General features: G+C 40.7%; 1 protein-coding gene across 8 annotated transcripts in view; it reads right to left on the reverse strand.

The window, feature by feature from the left end:
- Positions 1-2,496: 2,496 nt before the first annotated feature.
- RTEL1 (regulator of telomere elongation helicase 1) overlaps positions 2,497-20,529 on the reverse strand; it is a 57,051-nt gene continuing 39,018 nt past the window's right edge. Inside the window, exons 28-36 of one of the 8 annotated variants that reach the window (XM_064465458.1) lie at positions 20,013-20,108; positions 16,744-16,954; positions 14,465-14,602; positions 13,836-13,952; positions 11,722-11,964; positions 9,947-10,123; positions 9,187-9,372; positions 8,549-8,652; positions 2,497-3,456 (exon numbers count right to left, since the gene is read on the reverse strand). In XM_064465458.1, coding sequence (XP_064321528.1) covers positions 3,382-3,456; positions 8,549-8,652; positions 9,187-9,372; positions 9,947-10,123; positions 11,722-11,964; positions 13,836-13,952; positions 14,465-14,602; positions 16,744-16,954; positions 20,013-20,108 — 1,347 coding nt within the window. In that variant the 3' untranslated portion in view covers positions 2,497-3,381. Of the gene's footprint in view, positions 3,457-8,548; positions 8,653-9,176; positions 9,373-9,946; positions 10,124-11,721; positions 11,995-13,835; positions 13,953-14,464; positions 14,603-16,743; positions 16,955-20,012; positions 20,109-20,529 lie in introns of those variants that run through there. The other 7 variants (XM_064465464.1, XM_064465459.1, XM_064465457.1 and 4 more) reach the window with 7 other exon arrangements.

Genomic DNA, 20,529 nt, shown 5'->3' on the forward strand with positions numbered 1-20,529 from the left:
GGACAACACCACATAAAAGTCTGATTGCTCATCACCGGTCAGGTGTGCAGCAGCTTGGGTTTTCTTCTTTTGCTTTTGTTTTTTCTAATCGATGGGCATAACTTTCAGCAAACCTCTCCAAGATAGGTCAGGAATGACAGAATCGTTAACTTCTGTTTGTAATTAAAACTAAAACTAAGTGATGAGCAGATAAGCCGCAGACAGGACAACCTCCTGCAGGCTGGGTGCTCTCCCATTACCAGTACACATTAGCATCCATCTGTCCTGCCCGAGAGATGCTGATGGCGGGGAACCAATCCCCACTACACCAGAAAGCAGCAACAAACCAGACCGATTCCAAATTGATGCCATCTGCAAACAGCAGATTCACTGAGCAGGACATTGAAGTGTTTCAGAGCTTGTCAGGGTGGGTTCAGCTAGTGAAGGCACGTAACAGTAAATCTCTTCAGCAAGATGATCTAACTGCTGAAGAGTAACAGAAGGAACATGTGAATCTCTTGAAGGCACCAAGATACCAAGATTTTAGATAATTTTAGTCCCCCTGCCCTGCCTCAGTAACAACGGAGCATTCCCAAGTAGGAACAGTCTCCAGAAGTAAAACAACTTGAACTGCAAGGAAAAAGCACGGCTAGAAAACTGTTCTAGTTGGGGGAGGGGGGGAAGTGTAATAACGTTTGCCCCAGCAAATCACACATACCGTTTGTTTCATTCAGCCCTGCTGGATCTTAGAGCATTTTTGCAGTCTATAGCAGATTATTTCCATCAGGCAAACCTGAACAAAGCCATCATTTCACTTGCCCTCTGAAGATGTTCAAAGCTCCTGTGCTGTGCTGTGGTTTCCCTCCAGTGGCATAAGGAGTAAGCTGCAGTTTGCCCCAGAGAGGCCTTCACAGGGTAGACAAGGCACTGAACTGTCTTATCGCTGAATAGCATTTTACTGTTCACAGCTCCCAGCCTTCACTCAGCTCTTAGCCTTCCCTTTCCACTGTTTGCCCAGGCTGAGAGAACGCACCAAGAACTCAAAGCATCCAAAACAAGTTGCAGGGACCTGCTTGGAAGCAGCTGCAAGCCTTGCCCCACATGGAGATTCAGATTGCCCCAAAGAGGCTGACTGCAAAACATCAGCATTGGCTTGATCTGCTTTCCTCTGAGAGCATAATCTTTTTTGTTTTTCTTTTTTAAACATCCATAATGCAATAGTTATTGCTATACTTGCTAAGAAAAGCAAAAGAGAACAAATGATAGAGAACACTCATGGTACAACTTGAGAAGGTGCAACCTCAACAAAAAATCCTTGCCCAACAAATAAAATCCAGTATATTTCAGGTACGGAGTTGCTTTGTTTTTAGGAAACAAAGCTGTCTTCCATGGTTCTGGTATGATTTCCATCCAGCAAAATGTCACTTTTCCATCACTAAATACAATGCAGTCACCATGCTACAAAACTCAGAGTCCTTTTGAAGGACAAGAGTTTAATGCTACTGCCTCCTAGACACCATCACTCCAAATCTTCTTCTGTTCATTTTTACATCATATATACATACATACTTACATTTTCCTGTAATTTTTCCCACTTACATTTCAAATATGTAGGGCTTTCTCTGCATTATTTATTCTTGTTTTCAGAATCTAAACCACTGAATAGATGAACAGATAGAAGGCAAAACTCATTCACAGATTTAAACATGTCAGAATGTATGCAAGCTCCAAATTACCTTAATTCCTATGTAAATCCTCATTATTTCTAATTATTGGTTAATAAAGTACAGAAAGCTCCTGTTTCACTGCCATTTAAGAAGAGCAATTTCTTGTTCTTCAGATAGTCTGACCGCAGTGAACCCCGACTTGAATACAAGCATGTTATTCGACATTTTAATACACGAGAAGCACAGTATCACACAGGCTACCAGGTCGTTTCTTTATAAAGTGGATTCCCACCTGAAAGAGACATTTCTCAATGAGGACCAATATCCCAGCAACTATGAGATTTGAAGTGACACCGGTTTTGTATTCTATAACCAGGGGAAATAAGAACCTTTTAACTTTTTGTTGAAATGCAGCTCACCTTTCAATTTTGAGTTATCAACTATTAACACAAAACTTTCCAAAATTATATTGGGATGAAATTCACCTACAGGCTGAGTGAAAAACACACCCCTAAAATTATTTAAGAATATATTCTCCCAGAAAATTCTGAAAACATATGCTATATGAAGTGTCTCTGTCATCACAGGAACCCCAGAACTAGTTAGCAAGTGAGAATACAATCCTTTGTTCATTTTGTCAACCAAAATATTCACGTGTCAAAAACCCCGCAGTATAAACCTCTCCACTTACTCCTACCACTGGGCCATTGGGACTCAGATTCACAGAATCACAGGCTGGAAGGGACCTCAGGGATCATCTAGTCCACCCTTCCTAGGAAGAGCAAATACTCAATACTCAATGTTTTTATATCTGGTAAAAAAAAATTTTAAAAATCAAACAAAACCCAACTAAGACAAAATGGTTTTATTTATAGTTTAATTTACAGCAGTTACTGAAGATTTAAAATTGTTAAAATTTTTCAGGTTAACCACATATCCACTACTCACAGAGAGTGGAAGGATTTTTTTTTAACCCATCTAACTTGATTTATTTTAAGCTTTTGAATCAATTAGTTCCTCTTTCTTCTTGAAAGACAAACATCAGATAACACAGGCAGAATGGAAATATCAGTACTGAGCAGGAAATAAAACCTCCTTAGAAGCATGTTTCCAAAAATCCCGGTATGATGGAGAGTCAGGCTTCAGGGTGCACAGCGGATGCAAGGGAGTATTTCTGCTCACTATCCAACCACTGGAATTTGTTTTTAAAAAAATCATCCTTTTAGTATCTCTTGCTATTAGAAACAGCAGTTGCTGCCAAACACCAAGTGATGTGAATCACTTCTTCCAGGAAAAACAGTGCAGTAAGGATGGGTTGTCCGGCCTCCTTATTTAGCCAGCTCAGTTCTGCTGTAGTACTATTGCTAGGGTTTTTCCAGGATCTGGTATTACCTGAAGGGTCCATGAATGACAGCTGCCTCCAGGACATAAAATTTCAGCCTAAGCGTAGCCACAGGAGAATTTACAGGCTAATATAAATAAGAAATTAACCTTCTTAGTTCCAACAGAAGACAATATCCTGCTTTGTCTCCTGCCAGTGGTGAAGGACAGAGACCTTTCAGACTTGATCACCTTTGTAGGAAGAAATGATACGTGCTGGGGCACGCATGTAATCCAGAACCAAGGATCAAAGATATTTAAATGAACCTTCATCCTGCTTCCATTCAGGTCAAAAGCCAGAGTGCAGTGACTGCTTTCTGCTGATACAAAGTACTTGCCCTTTCTGTCGGTGAGATTATGACCAGAAGAAAACTTGGATTAATCGCTGCTTCTTTACATCACTGTGACACTCTGGGCACTTCTTCCTCACCTATATAAATAAATGAACAAAATACATAGATAATATATTAAATTTCTCTATCAAGTCTGTTATTGTCCAATATGAACTATAAGCCACACTAGTAATTTGACAGTCCCCCAGAGATAGTATCTACTATTTTTAAATGCAGTGTTACCGTGCAGTCAATTACTTAACTGCTAGTAATAAAAGGAAGAAAAAGCAAGCCTTCCAGTGAAGTAGCTACAACTTTACAGCAGTTGTCTCAGATTAATTACAGCTATGACATATCTGGAAGGCTAAAATACAGGAACGAGGAAATACAGAGCCTGCAAGAGCTGTTGTGAAGTATAGATGTACTCGTTATTAGTAAAATCCTGTAAGATGGCTGATGAGTTCCCTGAACTCCTGCCTCCTCTCGCACAGATGAGAAGGAAGTGATCTCCTGGGCTTCCCAAGACATCGGTGATACATGTGGTCATGACCACAAGTTTTGCAGGGGAACCAAGTACATATATTTCTTCATACCCACCACACACCTTTCTCGGTTAACAGCAGAAGACTGGGTACGAGGCAACGTTCCTCCACCCAGGTTTCAGCTGGCTTCTTCACTAATCTTAAATTTTAAAGTCTGGTCTTTCACCAATTGACCTACAGATGAACCCCAACTGTTCTTTTTATATCTTGCAAATTACTAATAAAACTAAAATGCTCTAATTTCAAAAGTGAGATAGTAAAAATTTTTTTTTTAAATTAACCTTTATGAGAAAATTGCCAGCTCAGCGGGTTAAAATGATGGTTACCTACATCAGCGGCACTGTGCAGGCTTCCCTACAGTATGGAGGTTAATCATTGTAACAAAAGATGTAGGCTGTAAAGTAGGTTTGGGCACTAGTACTTTGATTCTAGAAACATTAATTGAAATACCATAAGTGGAGGGGGAGAGGAAAACTCACTTTACCTCCCAGTAGTCAGTGATTTGTCAAAGAACTCTGAAAATTTTAAGCATAATATATAATTGTGAAATCTTATATTATTTGCCCGTGTTACAGATAGTCCAAATGACAATAATTCAGTCTCTCTAAACTACCTGCAAGAAGAGTGAATAAATGATGCATTTAAACATTGAAAAGCAGCAATAGATCTCTGCATAGAAAACTAAAACCAAAAGCAGCGTATATTGGCAGAGCCTCTGCAAGGCATCCCCTAATGCACTGAAAATCACCCAACATGCACTGGCACTCATCCCTCTAACACCCCTCCAAGCTGCAGGGAGTTCTGTCTACTTCTCCAAAAGCTTCAAAAATGTTCCAAAATTATTCACTGCCTCTCCCCACTAAGCTATTTCAGTAAAATAACAAATTGGAAAAGATATCACTATTTACAAAAAGCAAGTCATTGCATTTTGAACGATAGGCTGTTAGTCACTTCCTCATAGGACAACATGCACCAAAGTGCTTCTGAGCTGAAGAAACATCGTGAGTAACTTGTTAGCGAAGTAAAAAGATGAGTTTTCAAATCCAGCCCTTTCGGTGGTGACAAAGCCCAATGCCATCTGATGAGACTTTAGAGCTGAGACACAAACATGGTTGCTCATTTCCTGCTGGTAAGGGTACCTCTATCACAAACACACCTCTTGCCACGAATGGAATCAATTGGCTGTACAATGAACCAACACATGGGTGGGAACGCGGATAGAAATGTTAGGAGATGGTTCCTCTGGGATTTGTTTCAGAGAAACGTGGAATAATCTTCCTGTTTGCAGCCCTCTGTTCTCCACCAAGCTGTTTTTCCTTCTCATCTGCATGACTAGCAGAGAACAGTTCTGCCTCATCACTGGGAGAATTGTGTCGCCAACAGTCCTCAATAATATCCCAAACTACAAGCTATTTGACTTTTCATTAACCAAACTACACTTGAATTGTATCATGAACAAGCTAACATTACTGTATATTGAGAACCATCCATCGCTAGAAAGGTGTGCCATAAGTAAGGTAAGAAAAGGTGACAGGACCATGGAGTTTCATGTTCTCCATAACAAAGACTACAGAAAGTCAGCTGTCCTGAGCCTTGAGGGGTACTTGAACAGTAGAGCAAAAGGCCTCAGCTGGTGAGAAGATGCTTCTTACATCCCCCACACCCAAAAGTTTGTTGTTCAGAGCAAGAAAAAAAAAGAAGAGGACTTTGATTTATGTTGTCTATGGAGGAGGCAAATGGATCACGCTGTTGGTGCATGTAGAAAGACTTCAAAGGTGCACTTACGAAGGACAGGATATTCATGATGTATTTTCCTGAGAACTGGAAGAATATTTTATTTGTCCTTTTTAAACAAGCCAGGCATTAAACTGAACTAGCAAGAGGCAGGATCAAAGTGACAGCAACAAAAAAAATGAGATGGTTCTTCACATAACATTTGGCTAAGCTGTGGAAGTGCTTACTGTAGGACATGGATGACAAGTTTATTTGCGTTCAAAGGGAATTGGATGATGTGATGGAAAGGCATCAGAGGTTTCTTAATATACAGAAGCAACCTTTGGTTCAAGGAGTTCTTGTGCTGCAAATAGCTTTGGGGCTGAGAGATTTCGTGCAAGAATCATCCCTCATGTGTCTGCCACGTTCTTTATCCTTTCCTAGCCATCCTTTTATGGCCACTGTCAGAGACAGAATGCTGGGTTGGGTAGACATTTACTCTGACTCAGTATGCCTGCTATTAGGTTCTGATTACTTGCTTCAAACGGTATCTGTCTTTCCTGATCTTTACAAAGTATAAGACTATTCATCTCATACAGCTGTGGTGTGCTACGACAAAGCAAACCTCTGATTCATCTTGCCAAGAAAAACAGATATTTTCTCCCCCTGCCATCACCTGGTACAATGTGGGATGAAGTTTCACTGTTACTTGCAAGATTATTCAGGTAAGTGGAAATATGGAAGTCATTAATAACTAATGACCCATGGGCAATGACTCATTTCCTCAAACATGGCTTTGTATTGTGTATCTGAATAGAACAGAAAGAACAGTTCCAGTTCTGCTACAGTGGAAGGGACCTACAGTGATCATCTAGTCCAACTGCCTGACCATTTCAGGACTGAACAAAAGTTAAAGCATATTATTAAGGGCACTGGGGCATTGACCACCTCCCTAGGTAGCCTGTTCCAGTGTTTGACCACCCTCTTGGTAAATAAATGTTTCCTAATATCTAGTCTGAACCTCCCCTGACACAGCTTTGAACCGCTCCCATGCGTCCTGCCACTGGATGCCAGGGAGAAGCGATCAGCACTTCCCTCTCTACGTCCCCTCCTCGGGAAGCTGTGGAGAGGAATGAGGTCGCTCCTCAGCCTTCTTTCTCCAAACCAGACAAACCCAAAGTCCTCAGCTGCTCCTTATAGGACGTGCCTTCCAGCCCTTCCACCAGCTTTGCTGCCCTCCTCTGGATGTACCTGAATCTGAAATACAGTCCGATCCAGTCGACCAGGCTATTTTAATCCCCATTCTAAGAGAGGAGCAACCAGAAAAAGGAGTAATTAAAAAAACCTGAGGATGAGCAAATTCTCTGATTTATCTGTGAGCTATGAAAATGCATATTAACTTGGGGATTACGGAGAAACACCCAGAACCAGTAATTTCAAGAAAAAAAAAAAAGAACATGGCAGTAAAATTTCTCAATATACACCAGTTGTAATTTTGTGGATTCTTAAGCTGACAAAACAACAATTACAAGTTACATCTTACTGGCAAAGGAGAGAGATTTTCTCCAGACATTCATAACATAAAAATTTATGGTCTGAGATAACATAATCTCCCAGTGTGATAATAAATGTTTGTCTAACCAAAAAAAAAACCCAACCAACTCTCCAGGGAGCTCGTTCTGTTCCTTAACCAACTCAAGTCTCAAGCAGTAGAGATCATAAACACATGCTGGCAAAATTCTTGTCACGACTTTCCTGGAGTCTTTTCAGAAGTGGAGCACGCTGACTGTCAGATCATCTTCCCCATTACACTTTGGCATAAAAGGAACAATTGAGTATTCAGTGGTAATGCCTGTTCAAGGCAACTGGTTTGACTGCCCAATCAGCAGGAAACACTTTGGCTTTCTAGTACTTTCTTACATATATTCCTTATAATCCAATATTTTTGGATTTTAATATTTTTAAAGAAATATGGCATAGCAGACTGAGGATGAAATTTAGTTGAACGGCTATTCTGAATTCCCTCTAGAAGATACATGTCTGAGAATGTAATTCTGGACATTATTCTATATTCCTCTTGGACCAAGTTTGTCTTGGTCATTATATTTTATTTGGATGTTAGGATGCTGTTTATTTTCTACACTGAGCTGACGTAATTCAGTGCCTTCTTCCTGAGAAAGAGACCTTCCTCTGGAACTTAGAATAACTGATGATTTTGTACTTGCTTATAGATTCACAGCTTGAAGAAATTTCTTTTCCTTCTGTACTGTTTTCAGGTAGGACATTGATTAGCAGCCTTCTTCATCACCTATAAATGTTTAGAAACCACTCAACTCTTGTATTAGCCTTCCATGCCCAGGGTCACAGATTATTAATACCAGGCTGACGAATCACATGTTAGGTAAGATGCTACCAGACACGTGCACTGTGGGATCAGCTACATTCTCTTACCTAAAGAATTTCAATGACCAATTTACTCAGCCAGGGAAACCAAAGGACAGAATAACACAGCATATTCGAGCATGAATTTGCCTCATCTCGTGATACTGCTTTTGAGTAGGTTTTCAGATGGGGAAAATTATGAAAATAAGCAAGAAAAAAAATTAAAATAAAGGCTCAGGTGTAGAAAAAAACCCCAAACTTTTCAAGTTGACTCCACAGCTTGTTGCCTGCATAGCTTTAGATGGGAAAACATTTGGAGGAAGCTCAGAAGGAGCTGCAAAGGTGTAAAAAAAGTCAGCATAAGGCAGAGGTCTGCCTCCAATCACACTGCAGAATATGGAAAGCAATGAAATGGTAGATCTTCCATTAGGATTTAGGTGCTCTCTCCGTAAACAGAGAAATTCTGTTTCCACGGCTGTCCACATGGTTCTCCTGAAAAGCACAAAATTCACGGGCCATTTCAGGAAAAACTGAAACCAGTAAACACGATAACCTTTAAGAACTGCTCCCAGCATGTTTTGCAGCAAGTGAAGTCACATAATGGACATTTATAAGGCACATCATCCTCAAATTTGCAGTTAGAGCACTGGAATCTTCCTAGAACAGAGAGAGGGAGAGGTGGGGAGAGAGCGGGAGAGAGAAAGAGGGAGGAGATTACTAAATACCAGTAATCACCTGTAAAACTCTCATGTATACATGCTTCTGGTGCAGTCCAGAAAACAATGACCATGAGCTTTATGAACTGGCTTAATAGTGCAATACCTGGCCCTGTTACATTACTTCTTTCACATGATCTCACTCAGCCTCTTGGTGCTTCTGATCTCCCTTTAGAAACTGAGGTTATCCCTGCTTTACAAGGAAGTTGTCAAGAAAAATCCATAAGTTCTCAAGAAACTATTACATCATTGTGATAAAGACAATTAAGTACTTTCAGAGAATTAAGAGACCATATGCACGTGTCAGAAAGTACAAATTCTACTTAGCAAACTGAACTAATCGTTATTGTACCTGAGCAAATATTGGCATGAACCAGTCATCATTTAACAGATGATCAGTGCAGTTCTCATTTCTATAACTTACCTTTATTACTGACTATTAGAGAATTGCATCCAAAATCTCACCTATACCTACCACACTCTGGCTCCATCTCTAAGGGAAATATAGGCACAGCTCCAGAGCCCGTGGGTGCTCTCACGTTACTGGTTTCTTTTGATATTTTGGTTATTGGCAATTCAAGTTTGCTTTTCTGGTTAAAGCAGAAGGCGGAAATCTTTCTCTGAATTTTCTCTGGCGCCTCACCCTTAGAAGTGGCTGCATCTGGTTATTAAAAAAAACACAAAACAAAAAACGCACTTAAAAAGCCCGAGCATATGAAACAGTATAATACAGAACACAATGCACACACTCTGCAAAACACAATTAGCAGTAAGTTCAGTAAATTCTTAACGTATAAGAAAAATAAAACTATTTGAATAACTATTTTTAATGCCATACTGCTTGTTAACAGAAGTTTCTGATACTAACACACATTATTACTGAAAGCCCTTTATATTGAAATAGTTCTGTGGCAAATTCTTCTAGGTGCAATGGATCTTAATCTGCTTATGCCCCCACACCACTTAGATCAAAAATTTTCCCTTCACCCCTAACCCACTTAACAATTTAAGATGAAAATTATAGTGCCATCTTCTTTGTTTCCTTGCACTTCCCCATCTCACATTGCCTTTTGTCTTACACTTTTTTTTAACGCAGTTTGGACGTGGCCAATTGCTTTGATCTTCCTTTACACGCCTAGTGCAGGGAGGCCCCAGCCCACAGCTAAGGCTGTTGGACGCTACCCGTCATAATATTAAATAAGATTCTAAATTTCAGGCAAATGTTCATTCCCAACCTTGTATGTGGCTGTCTTCTCCTTTAGTGCACCAGCTCTCCAACCTCAGGGGGCTCCCTTCACCTTGCGCCTGCTGTTGCAATTTTTTCTCTCCCTCGCCACAGACCATTCCAGTCAACTCCTTACACATCTGTTTGAACTGCTCTTTGTGATGAGGACGGACAAACATGTAAAACCCTGTCCAAAAGAAAACACAGTCAAATGCATAGGAAATTAAATGCCTGACCATGGAAGCCTCCTTGCTTTGGAGGGGAGTTCTTTGGAAGCTGAACAATATCAGCCATGTTCCTCAGAGTATCTTCAGGTGGGTGGAACACTTGATGCTTCTGTTGATTTTATAATGATGGGATTTTCCTTGACAAGATAGGTGAGTATTCAGTATTGAAATAAATCTCAGCTTAACTTGAAATTCTTCCGTTCTCTCCAACTAAGCATAAACACCTGATCCAGCCCTTCACATGACAACTGATCTAGGGAAATCAGGTATATACGCAGTATCTGAAGAGACTGTCTCAAAAAGGACATCTTTTCTTGATGTTTGGTTGACAAGGATTCACAACACATATACAGAAATTCTAAAGAATCCCAATTACGACTTACTGCCAAGCACAGACAATTCTGCCACAAACTCCTTTGAGGTCAAAACATTTGCTTAGAAAAGACACTGACTCTCTGTGAGAAAGAATGCTCAGGGGGAGATTATGAGTCACAGTGCCACAGGGTTCATTTCCCTCCTACTCTTCACTTTGTCAAGACTAATCTGACTAGTTAATGAACCAGAAAAAAATTATTTTCTAAAAATTTGGAGACCATGGCATCTATTCAAGGTCAATGGAATACTTATTGTTATTCCTTAAAGACAACAAACAAAACTACACCGGCATTTCCAAGCATACACTGTATGTGTCATTTCCTGCAGAGGGGTTCACACGAGAGACATGGGAGGCAGTAGAACTGAGGTGTTACCTAGCACAAGACAAGATGTCTCCATCAAGGCAATCAAGACCAGCATACAGTCCCTTTTCTTCTTTTTTTTTTTCTCCCCTTCATTCTTTTTTTAAACAACAAAGCCCAATTTCAAATTTTGAAAACTTGTAGATTCCTAAATCCTTTCATCATTAAACCCATGAAAGGAAAAAACCCTAAAATAAGCCACTTCTGAGAAAATAAATATCAGCTTGAAATTTCTAGAATATTATTATGAATTATATGGACACTAAATTATGACACAGTTTCAGTTATCCCCAGATAAAGCTCTGTAGAAGAATAGCGAATCAATAGTGTGATTGCTTATCCCAAAACATGGAAGTGATCTAAGGGCTTAGCACCTGTAGAGCAATCAATGGTCAGGAGAACAAAGTTGAGTCAGTGCAATAGTCAGCACTGGCTTTTCTAAAGAGCAATCACTTGTAGTAATTGAGGAGAAAAAAAGTAATGAAATCATTTGACTGAAGGTTAGGACTGGAATTACTAAGATCTTATCGAATGTCTTTAATGGACAATTTCTAACTGAACAAATTGCGGTAACATTTTATAACCTTGACAGTTTTTGCTCTCTGACTGATGTTCATTTAACACATCTTTCCTGTTGGTCCATTTATCTGGTTTGCTAAACCAAAACATGGGAGAGGAGAAGTTTACCAATGCTAAAACTTTTTGCCAACAGTGGAGAATTTGCAAAATGACCAAGTGAAAGGTTATTGCTCTCATGAAATCACAGCACCTACATCTTCTTTTCAACTAAATAAAAGTGATATAAAGAAAAAATCCCTTACTTTGTAGGAGATGAAAGTCTTCTGGCCTCTCAGTGGTGAGGGCTGCTATCACTGATACCATAGCATCATAATCATCTGTCTTCTTGTAAGCTAACAACGCTTCATAGAAACGGCTGTAAGTGCTTTTGTTCAAAGCCCTTTTCACATCGTTGAGATAGGTAGCCCTGAGGACCTGGTGGTGATCTTTCTTAGAACTTGAAGCTTTCTCAGTGTCCTTCCTTGGAGCTCCACTGGCATTCTGCCCTGAGAGACAAAGAACCCATGTGAGCAGGTCTTGGGGAGGAACAGAGACAAACAGGTCACTCCTTTGTATCAACTTCGCTTTTCATTCAGAAGGGCGTTCCTGGACTACTTCAAAGTGGTAAAGCTGACACTGCCTACACTGCCTGCACAGCCACACACCTCCCTCTGGCATGGCCTTGGGCAGAGCCAAGACCTGCTCCTGGAAATGGCAACTGAGCAAATTAATTCTGGGGATGACTTTTAGCATCTCCTGCGTTTTTCTTTAATCTTTTAAATGGACAAACGGGCCAGATGGTCACTAGGGAATGGGAAAAACATGTCACAGAAGACACTGTGCATGGAGGTCAGCACTAAATCAGGCTTTGTGCTACACTGAAGGAGTAGAAGCATTTTAAACAGATGGCTTAACCAACTATGCTGGCCTGACATATGGGCAAGTAAACCATTGAGAGCAGATTTAAAGAATAGGTCTCTCACCCCTTATTAATAAAAGGAGAAAACGCACACATGCGTGTGTGTGTCCCAACAGGAAAACATAATGTCAGAAAAGAATAACTAACCTGAAATAACACACAAGATAGCACAAGAGCTAGGAGCTTCCTGCTAAACTCCGAGTGGGCTTCTCTTCAAAACGTCAGTCTTTGATTTCTCATGTTTTAGAGGAAAAAGTTCTGTTTTGCATATTACAGGCATGCAAATATGGATAAGGTATGTGATAAGAAACTGATTTAAATTAACCAGCCATATCCTTTCATATTCGATTTTTATTCTCCACTAGAGAACTTTTATGAAGCTTTAAAAAATGGGCTTAGTTCAATTTCCTGAAAGGGGAAAAACATGGGTGTGAATTTTATAATCAGTACCTTTTATTGCATATCATATGGTTTTCTGACACTTTCACAGGAGCAAACTGTATTTAAGGAGTGAGCAACAGAAATAATACATGCATTTATTGCTATTATTTTCTCAATTGCTTTTAGTGGAAACAAGTTTCTGTCAAGAGCAATCTTATGGACCTCAGGACAAAATAATTATCAAAGACTGTGTTTTGTTCAAGTGTTCTTAAGATACAAAACAAATCAAAAGAAACAACATGGCTTCATACAAGAAAAGCTTTTAAAGCCTTCCAGGAAACATTGGTTATTTATTTATTTATTTTTATATAGAAAGGATTAGCCTTTGACTATTCTTTACCTTCTAAAGAAACACTTCTAAGCTGTCCAACTATCCTACTCATTTCCTTGTGAGAAATACAAAAAATTCCCTGCTGTTCTCAGGAAGATCTGTAATCAAAGTGTAACCGAGCCTTTGACTCCAAAGATAAATACTGGACGGTACAAGATTAGAGGGATGCATAGAAAGGTTATGTGCAATTGTAAGAACACATTTGTTAGTCTCGGTTTCTTCAGAAAAAACCCAGACTGTCTACATGAGGAGTATACACATTACCAATAACAAAAGAGGAACTGTTTTCTTCTTCATACCTGGGCTCATATTGACCTAATCTAAAATTGCATTCTTTAAACAGCTCTCTTTCATGAACCCTGCACAAACAGGAAGCCGAGCAGTCTTGTACTCAACTCACCCTTTCTCTCACTAACATATGCCAAGTCAGTCTCCAATGCAAATCTCTGCCTTTAGCTGGTTTCTTTCATATCCACCTTGATTTAGTTTATGGGCTTTTGTATTTCATTTTGTACAATCCTTACTGAAAATTCTGAATTACCATCACTCCTACCTACAGATAGCGAGCCACTGGGCTAGGTGAACACAAAAAACATTGGTTCCCACCAGGAGAATCTAGTCAGTGACAAAATGAAACATAACATGTATTACCTTGGGACTGTGTTTTTATTTAACATGAAGTGTACCTGCACCATTCAGTCCTGTTGTCAGGTGGAATCCTCCCTGGTTCAAGTGAAGCCCAGAGTTTAGCTGAGTGCATGAGTCCCTTGAGAATGCTGTTTTCTGCTGACTGTGTTTTTCTTCTGTTAAATCAAACCAGTCCATTAACAGTGAACTTAGGGAAGAACGAACATAGAATGGTGCATTTTGAAGTATGCCATTCTATGCTGAAAACACCTGAAGATGTAGATTTATTTCTCTGATAGGAGGGGATGAGCTAACACTCTGCTCATTTTAGGACTTCAGTGTTCCAGAGTTTCAAAGGTTTCACAAGCTCTGTGAGGACATGATTACCTTCTATACACTCTTCTGGTGGCACTAGGTGGGTAGCAAAGGTGACAGAGGAATACACACAAAGTTTTTAAACCCACAGACTAAGATTTAAATAGAGCTGTAAAATCTTTTGAAATAAAATAGCATCATTACTAACTATGCAGTAACTAATACTCAGGCATCTATATATGCTTATGGGAAGGCAGGAAAGAGGCCCATGCAGAGCAGAGACTTAGCTCAATATTGATTAAACTAAATTGCTTTCCACCCCTATATTTCTAACGATACAACTGCCTGCACAGCGCTGAAACAAGCTCCTCACCTATTTTCTTGGCCAGTATCTCTCTCTCCTCCCGCAGGAGGCTGTGCTCAGGTTTGTAGCCACAGCCCACTCCAGTCAGATTGCAACATGCTTCATCAAACTGTTTTTTATGTTGAGGTCGAACAAACTGGTAAAATTCTTTCATTAGAGAGAGAGAAGGGGGGCAGGGGGGGAAGAAAAATCAGTCCACAACAGGTATTAAATGCCACAGAAACCTACAATGGCAGGACTTCTAGGTTAGGTAATATGAAGTTAAAGTGCTGCTAAATAACTTAAAATATATGTGATCTAATATTTATAAAATAAGCACACTTAAAAGTTACACAAAGGTCAGCTATCATGCAAACTTCCAGCAATATTATTATCGGTAGGTAATAACTAATTTTTTCACTGTAGATATGAAGTAGCTTACCTCTTGGTGAAACGGGTACTTGAAGCAAAAGGTCTCCTCACAAACTGTGGGGTCAAAGTATCTGCCAGGCTGACACTTTGAGTAACTGATTGTGACGGATGCACTTGACCCTTTAACTAAACTAGTGGTAGTTTGGTACAGGCTCCAAAGGAGGTAAAGGTCTGAGCCATTAATGGGCCAAGAATCAATCTGCTCTCTGAAAACCCACAATGAAGCTGAGTGACACAGTGGTCATCGATGCATTATGAGCTTGGAACACTGATCATGCGATTAACACGTGAACAGCAGGTGGCTTTTCCAAGGCTCATTTATCATGAAAGTTGCGCGCACAGGGGGTCTCATGCATACCATTCCCATCGCATGTAATTTGACTACAAACCAATGACTTTATTCCATAAATAAAACAGTCTGAGTGAGACTTCTCTGAGCCCTCCCTCCTAGGCAGCATGGCTGCATGGTGGTGATCTCCCCTTGAGCTGGGACACCTCTCAAGGTTGCTCCTCGAGGCAGAGAGACCTTTTACCAATGGCAGATCGTTGATAAGTGACCGATATCACGCATAACCCTGTACTACAGTGATTTTGATTTTGTCTTGGTAACTTTGATTGCATGCTGAATTGATGCTAATGAAGCATTACATATATAATCCCTTAGACATAAACCATTGACCAGTCTGAGACTAGATTTGGACCTAGCCGCACCCAGACTTTTCTCTGAGATGCTCAGAAAGCAAGGGGGTCCACTCTGAACCTTGTGACTCAGCAGGAGGGTCCTCCTTACCCTTTACGTCCCTGGTCTCTTTGTGAATCATTCTAACTCGAGTGTAACTCAATTTTCCTTTGTATGTTTCTTCTATGCAGTAATAAAGTGAAACCTGGCATCAAACTTTGTTAAGTTGCACTTTCACAATATCATATTAAAACCACGTTTGCTAATACCTTTGACAGTGATTCCTTAAGCAATCTAAATCACTCCTTTGTGACACTGATATACTGTAAATTTTACACCTTGTCTTACTTACCATAAAATGCTTGCCAACCAAAAGCCTAAACATCAAATGAACTTTACGGTTCAGGTGCCTGTCACTTTTGAAAACTAGACTTAGGCCTTAACTTGGCAATCAAATATTTTCTTATTTATACAGTAAGATCAGAAATTGGGAAACAGATTGTAGCTACTATCAGTACTAAGTGCTCATACTGAGCCTTCCATTCCTTAACCTTAAACAATTTACAAGATGAATAACTATACTTCTTTTATTTGAGTAGATTAAAGAAGTCAGAGAAAAATCTGCCCATTTACTCACAAGTTGAGAGGGAAAGGAAAACTCACAAAGAAAACATTGCTAAACTAGAAGAAGTGTTGGTGGGAGTCCAGTTCCTGTCAATGCAGTTGTTAAAGTCAAGAAAATACCAGCTAAATCAGTAAATTATCCATACTTGCCCAAATCACTTGCTTTATACTCACCATTATTTAAATAGAAATTTTCTCTAGATATTCTGTCTACTTATTTATTGCTTTAACACTGAACCCTTATGAATGGATATACCCAACTCGCACAACCACACTCTTGATCCTACCTTCTAAATCAAAGGGAATAAGCTATGCTACTTTCAGGCAAAGTTTAAAGTAACACAAACTTCCATGGAATGTGATTTTTTTCAGGCATGTCAAGATACAAACTAACATATGATAATGAGATTGAGAACATTTTCTGTGTGATCTGGGGATATAAACTGATGAATGTTAATGATGAGTATCCTCGTTGACCTGTACCTCAAACACAAAACACTTACCTCTGAAATACCCAAGTCTATTTAAAAGACAACGGTCACGTCATATAAATATTCTAGGGAAGTTGTCATACCTCGTAACAAGATATGCTTTTTTTCATCCTCTATAAAGAGGGAGCTCATTTGAGATAACATAGCATGGAAGTCATCTGTCTTCTTGTAGTGCTGAAGAGCCTTAGAAAAGAGATCATAGTTCTGTTGGCTTAGGGTCTCCTTCACTGTTGCGATGTACAACGTAGCTCGGGCCTTCTTCGGCTCTGTCAGGTCTGCTTTTTTATCAGCTTGCTGCAAAGACAGGAAGACTTTTCAGTAAATGGTATGACTTGAGCAGTTACTCTCACATGAATTCAGATAGAAGCAATATATTTACAATTCCACCAGCACATAGAACAATGAATGCTTTCAACTGTTGACTGTCCTCTGCAATTATGGTAGTCACCGTAGTATCCATGTGTTATTTCTTGAAAAAACAAAACAACTTCAGTGCCACAGAACAAACACAAATCTAACTGGTCTACCTCCTGGAAACATCCAATTAACTAAAAAACATACAACTCAAGCAGGAGACACAAAGAATGGAAGGTGTTCAAGCATTTTGGCTTCTCTAAGACATTTCTTGAGCACACTATACAGCTGAGCAAGCTAGATTACCCTCTCGTGCTGGGAAACATTCTTTTATAATCACAAGTGGGAAGAACTTGAAGAAGATTCAGAACAACCCCTCCTTTAAGACAGTGACTGTACATTACAATGTGCTCACATACTTTGAACACGTAAGATGTTGGATCCTTGTCACATGTCTTCATGACAAAAACCAGTGTCACTGGAGCAATCCCGAGGCACAAAGATATTGTTAATATCCCTAAATGATTATTATATCTATTTCTAAAACATTCATCCTTGCAACATCTATGAGCATTTATTCCCTCACATGAGAGCAGTGACACTATTCACCTTGTCTACTGACAAAACTGACTGCTTCAGAGGAATATTCCTAGAGAAGGCAGCCAAGTCTCGTTGCACAATTCTATTCTTAGGAGAAGGCTTAATAAGAGAAATGATATGCACCCCAAACCTTGAGGGCTAGGCTGACTCATCATGACATCAGATAGCAACAAACTGCAAACACAACCTTCTGCAATGAACCTGCTCCCTTCCTCATACCCTGGATATTATTGGCTTCAGGATCTGCAACTACTTTTAGCAGTTTCATTTGCTAGGTGACTTGGGAGGCAGACAGACAGTACCCAGATCGGACGATACCTTAGACAACTACTGACACACACAATCACCCAGGGGATTCTCATGAATTTATCATGACTCTTAAGCAATTAGCTGCATAATGAGTTAACTGAGTTTGGAGACAGTGCAAAACAATAATGCACAGCTGCAAACATAACACATAACAATGACCCACCACAGGTGTGGTTAGGATGTGTCTGCCTACCCAAAACTGGTCAGTTATACCATCTGAGGCTCTACCAGCAGCTGGACTAGATGACCATTGTAGGCCCCTTCCAACTGAATTATTCTATTCTAATCAAAAAGAATGAAACCAGCTACCACACCTGGTAAATGGGAGATGTTCACAAGGTAGTCAATGCCAGAAAACAATTCTTTTCACCTACTAACCCTACCTGGACCTGTGCTTCACACTCACGAGTCTAGGGGGCCAGATGGGATCCACCCAAGAGTACGGTGGGAGCTGGCAGAGGAGCTTGCCAAGCTGCTCTCCATCATTTATCAACAGTCCTAGTTAACAGGGGAGGTCCCAGACAACTGAAGCCTTGCTGATGTGACACCTGTCTACAAGAAGGGCCAGAAGGAAGATCTAAGGAACTACAGACCTGTCAGCCTGACCTCGGTACTGGGGAAGATTATGGAGTGGCTGGCTCATCTTCAGTGTACTTCACCAGGAATGCGTGGGACAACCAAGGGAATCAGGCCCAGGCAGCACGGCTTCATGAAAGGCAGGTCCTACCTGTCCAACCTGATCTCCTTCTATGACCAGGTGACCCGCCTAAGGGATGAGGGAAAGGCTGTGGATATTGTCTACCTGGACTTTAGAAAAGCCTTTGACACTGTCTCCCACAGCATCCTCCTAGAGAAGCAGCAGCTCATGGCTTAGACAGGTGTACTCTTTGCTGGGTAAAAAAGTGGCTGGATGGCCGAGCCCAGAGAGCTGTGGTGAACGGAGCTAAATCTAGTTGGCAGCTGGTCACAAGCCATATCCCAGGGCTCAGTTTTGGGGCCAGTCACATTTAATATCTTTATTAATGATCTGGACGAGAGGATTGAGTGCACCCTCAATAAGTTTGCAGATGGCACCAAATGGGGTAGGAGCGTCAAACTGTTTGAGAGTAGGAAGGCTCTGCAGAGGGGTCTGGACAGGGTTGGATCAATGGGCCGAGGCCAGTTGTGTGAGGTTTAACTAGGCCAAGTGCCAGGTCCTGCACTTGGGTCACAACAACCCCATGCAATGCTACAGGCTTGGGGAAGAGCGGCTGGAAAGCTGTGGAGAAGGACCTGGAGGTGCTGGCTGACAGCCGGCTGGCCATGAGCCAGCAGTGCCCAGGTGGCCAAGGAGGCCAACAGCATCTGGCTTGTATCAGGAAGAGTGTGGCCAGCAGGAGCAGGGCAGGGATGATGCCCCTGTACTCAGTTGGTACTGGTGAGGCCACACCTCAAATCTTGTGTTCAGTTTTGGTCGCTCACTACAAGGACACTGAGGTGCTGGACCGTGCCCAGAGAAGGGGGGTGAAGCTGGTGAAGGGTCTGGAGAACAAGTCTGATGAGGAGCAGCTGAGGGAGCTGAGGATGTTTAGCTTGGAGAAGAGGAGGCTGAGGGGAGACCTTATCCCTCTCTACAACTACCTAAAAGGAGGTTGCAGCGAGGTGGGTGTTGGTCTCTTCTCCCAAGTTACTAGCAATAGGACAAGAGGAAACGGCCTCAAGCTGCGTCAGGGGAGGTTTAGATTGGATATTAGGAAAAATGTCTTCACTGAAAGAGTGGTCAGGCATTGGAACAGGCTGCCCAGAGAGGTGGGGGAGTCACCATCCCTGGAGGCATTTGAAAAACATCGCACTTCAGAGCATGGGTTAGGAGGCCAGGGTGGTGTTGGGTTGATGGTTGGACTTGATGATCTTAGAGGTCTTCTCCAACCTTGTGCAAATTCTAAGATTTTATGAACTAGATTTCAGATGTGCATTGATGAATATTTACAATTTGGAGAAAAAAACCTAATTGTTCTGGCATCAGTCATCTGTCTACCCAGAAATTTTCAATTCAAATTAAAGCAGAGTGCAGATCAAAGGGATGGCACAGACGCATGAAAATACACACTGTGTTGCTGATTAGCTTTATTTTCTTCCTTCCTCCTTTCTGCTCATCTGTTAACCTCTTCTCATACTGAAGGGAAAGTGTTGACAGACATTGTGCCTGTGAAGATTAAAAGAAAAGAACAAAAGTCAAAAAAATGCTTCTTCAAAGTTACTGACCCTTTAATTTAGCCATTTCCAGCAGTAAAGCTTATTAACCCAGTTTGTGACACCATTTTAAAAAGTGAAACAAGTCAACCTAAATTACTGCAAGAGAGCCTGGGACACATACTGGTTTCTAGAAGGTAATCACTTATTGGACAATTGAGGAAGACAGACCAAAACAGAGGAAATTAAAAACAAAGTTGGTCTTGACAATGTAAATTTCTGATTACGCAAAGCTGGACTTACAGCTAGCTGTTTCCAGGTAGCCCTGCGAGTGTACACATACCTGTGTGTAACTGAGGACTCACATGACCCTTCACTTTCCTGCCTGGAAGTACTTCTCTTCTGAAGAAAACCTATATGAGGGTTTTTCTTGG

Source organism: Phalacrocorax carbo, chromosome 14, assembly GCF_963921805.1.
Source record: "Phalacrocorax carbo chromosome 14, bPhaCar2.1, whole genome shotgun sequence".
NCBI lineage: Eukaryota > Metazoa > Chordata > Aves > Suliformes > Phalacrocoracidae > Phalacrocorax > Phalacrocorax carbo.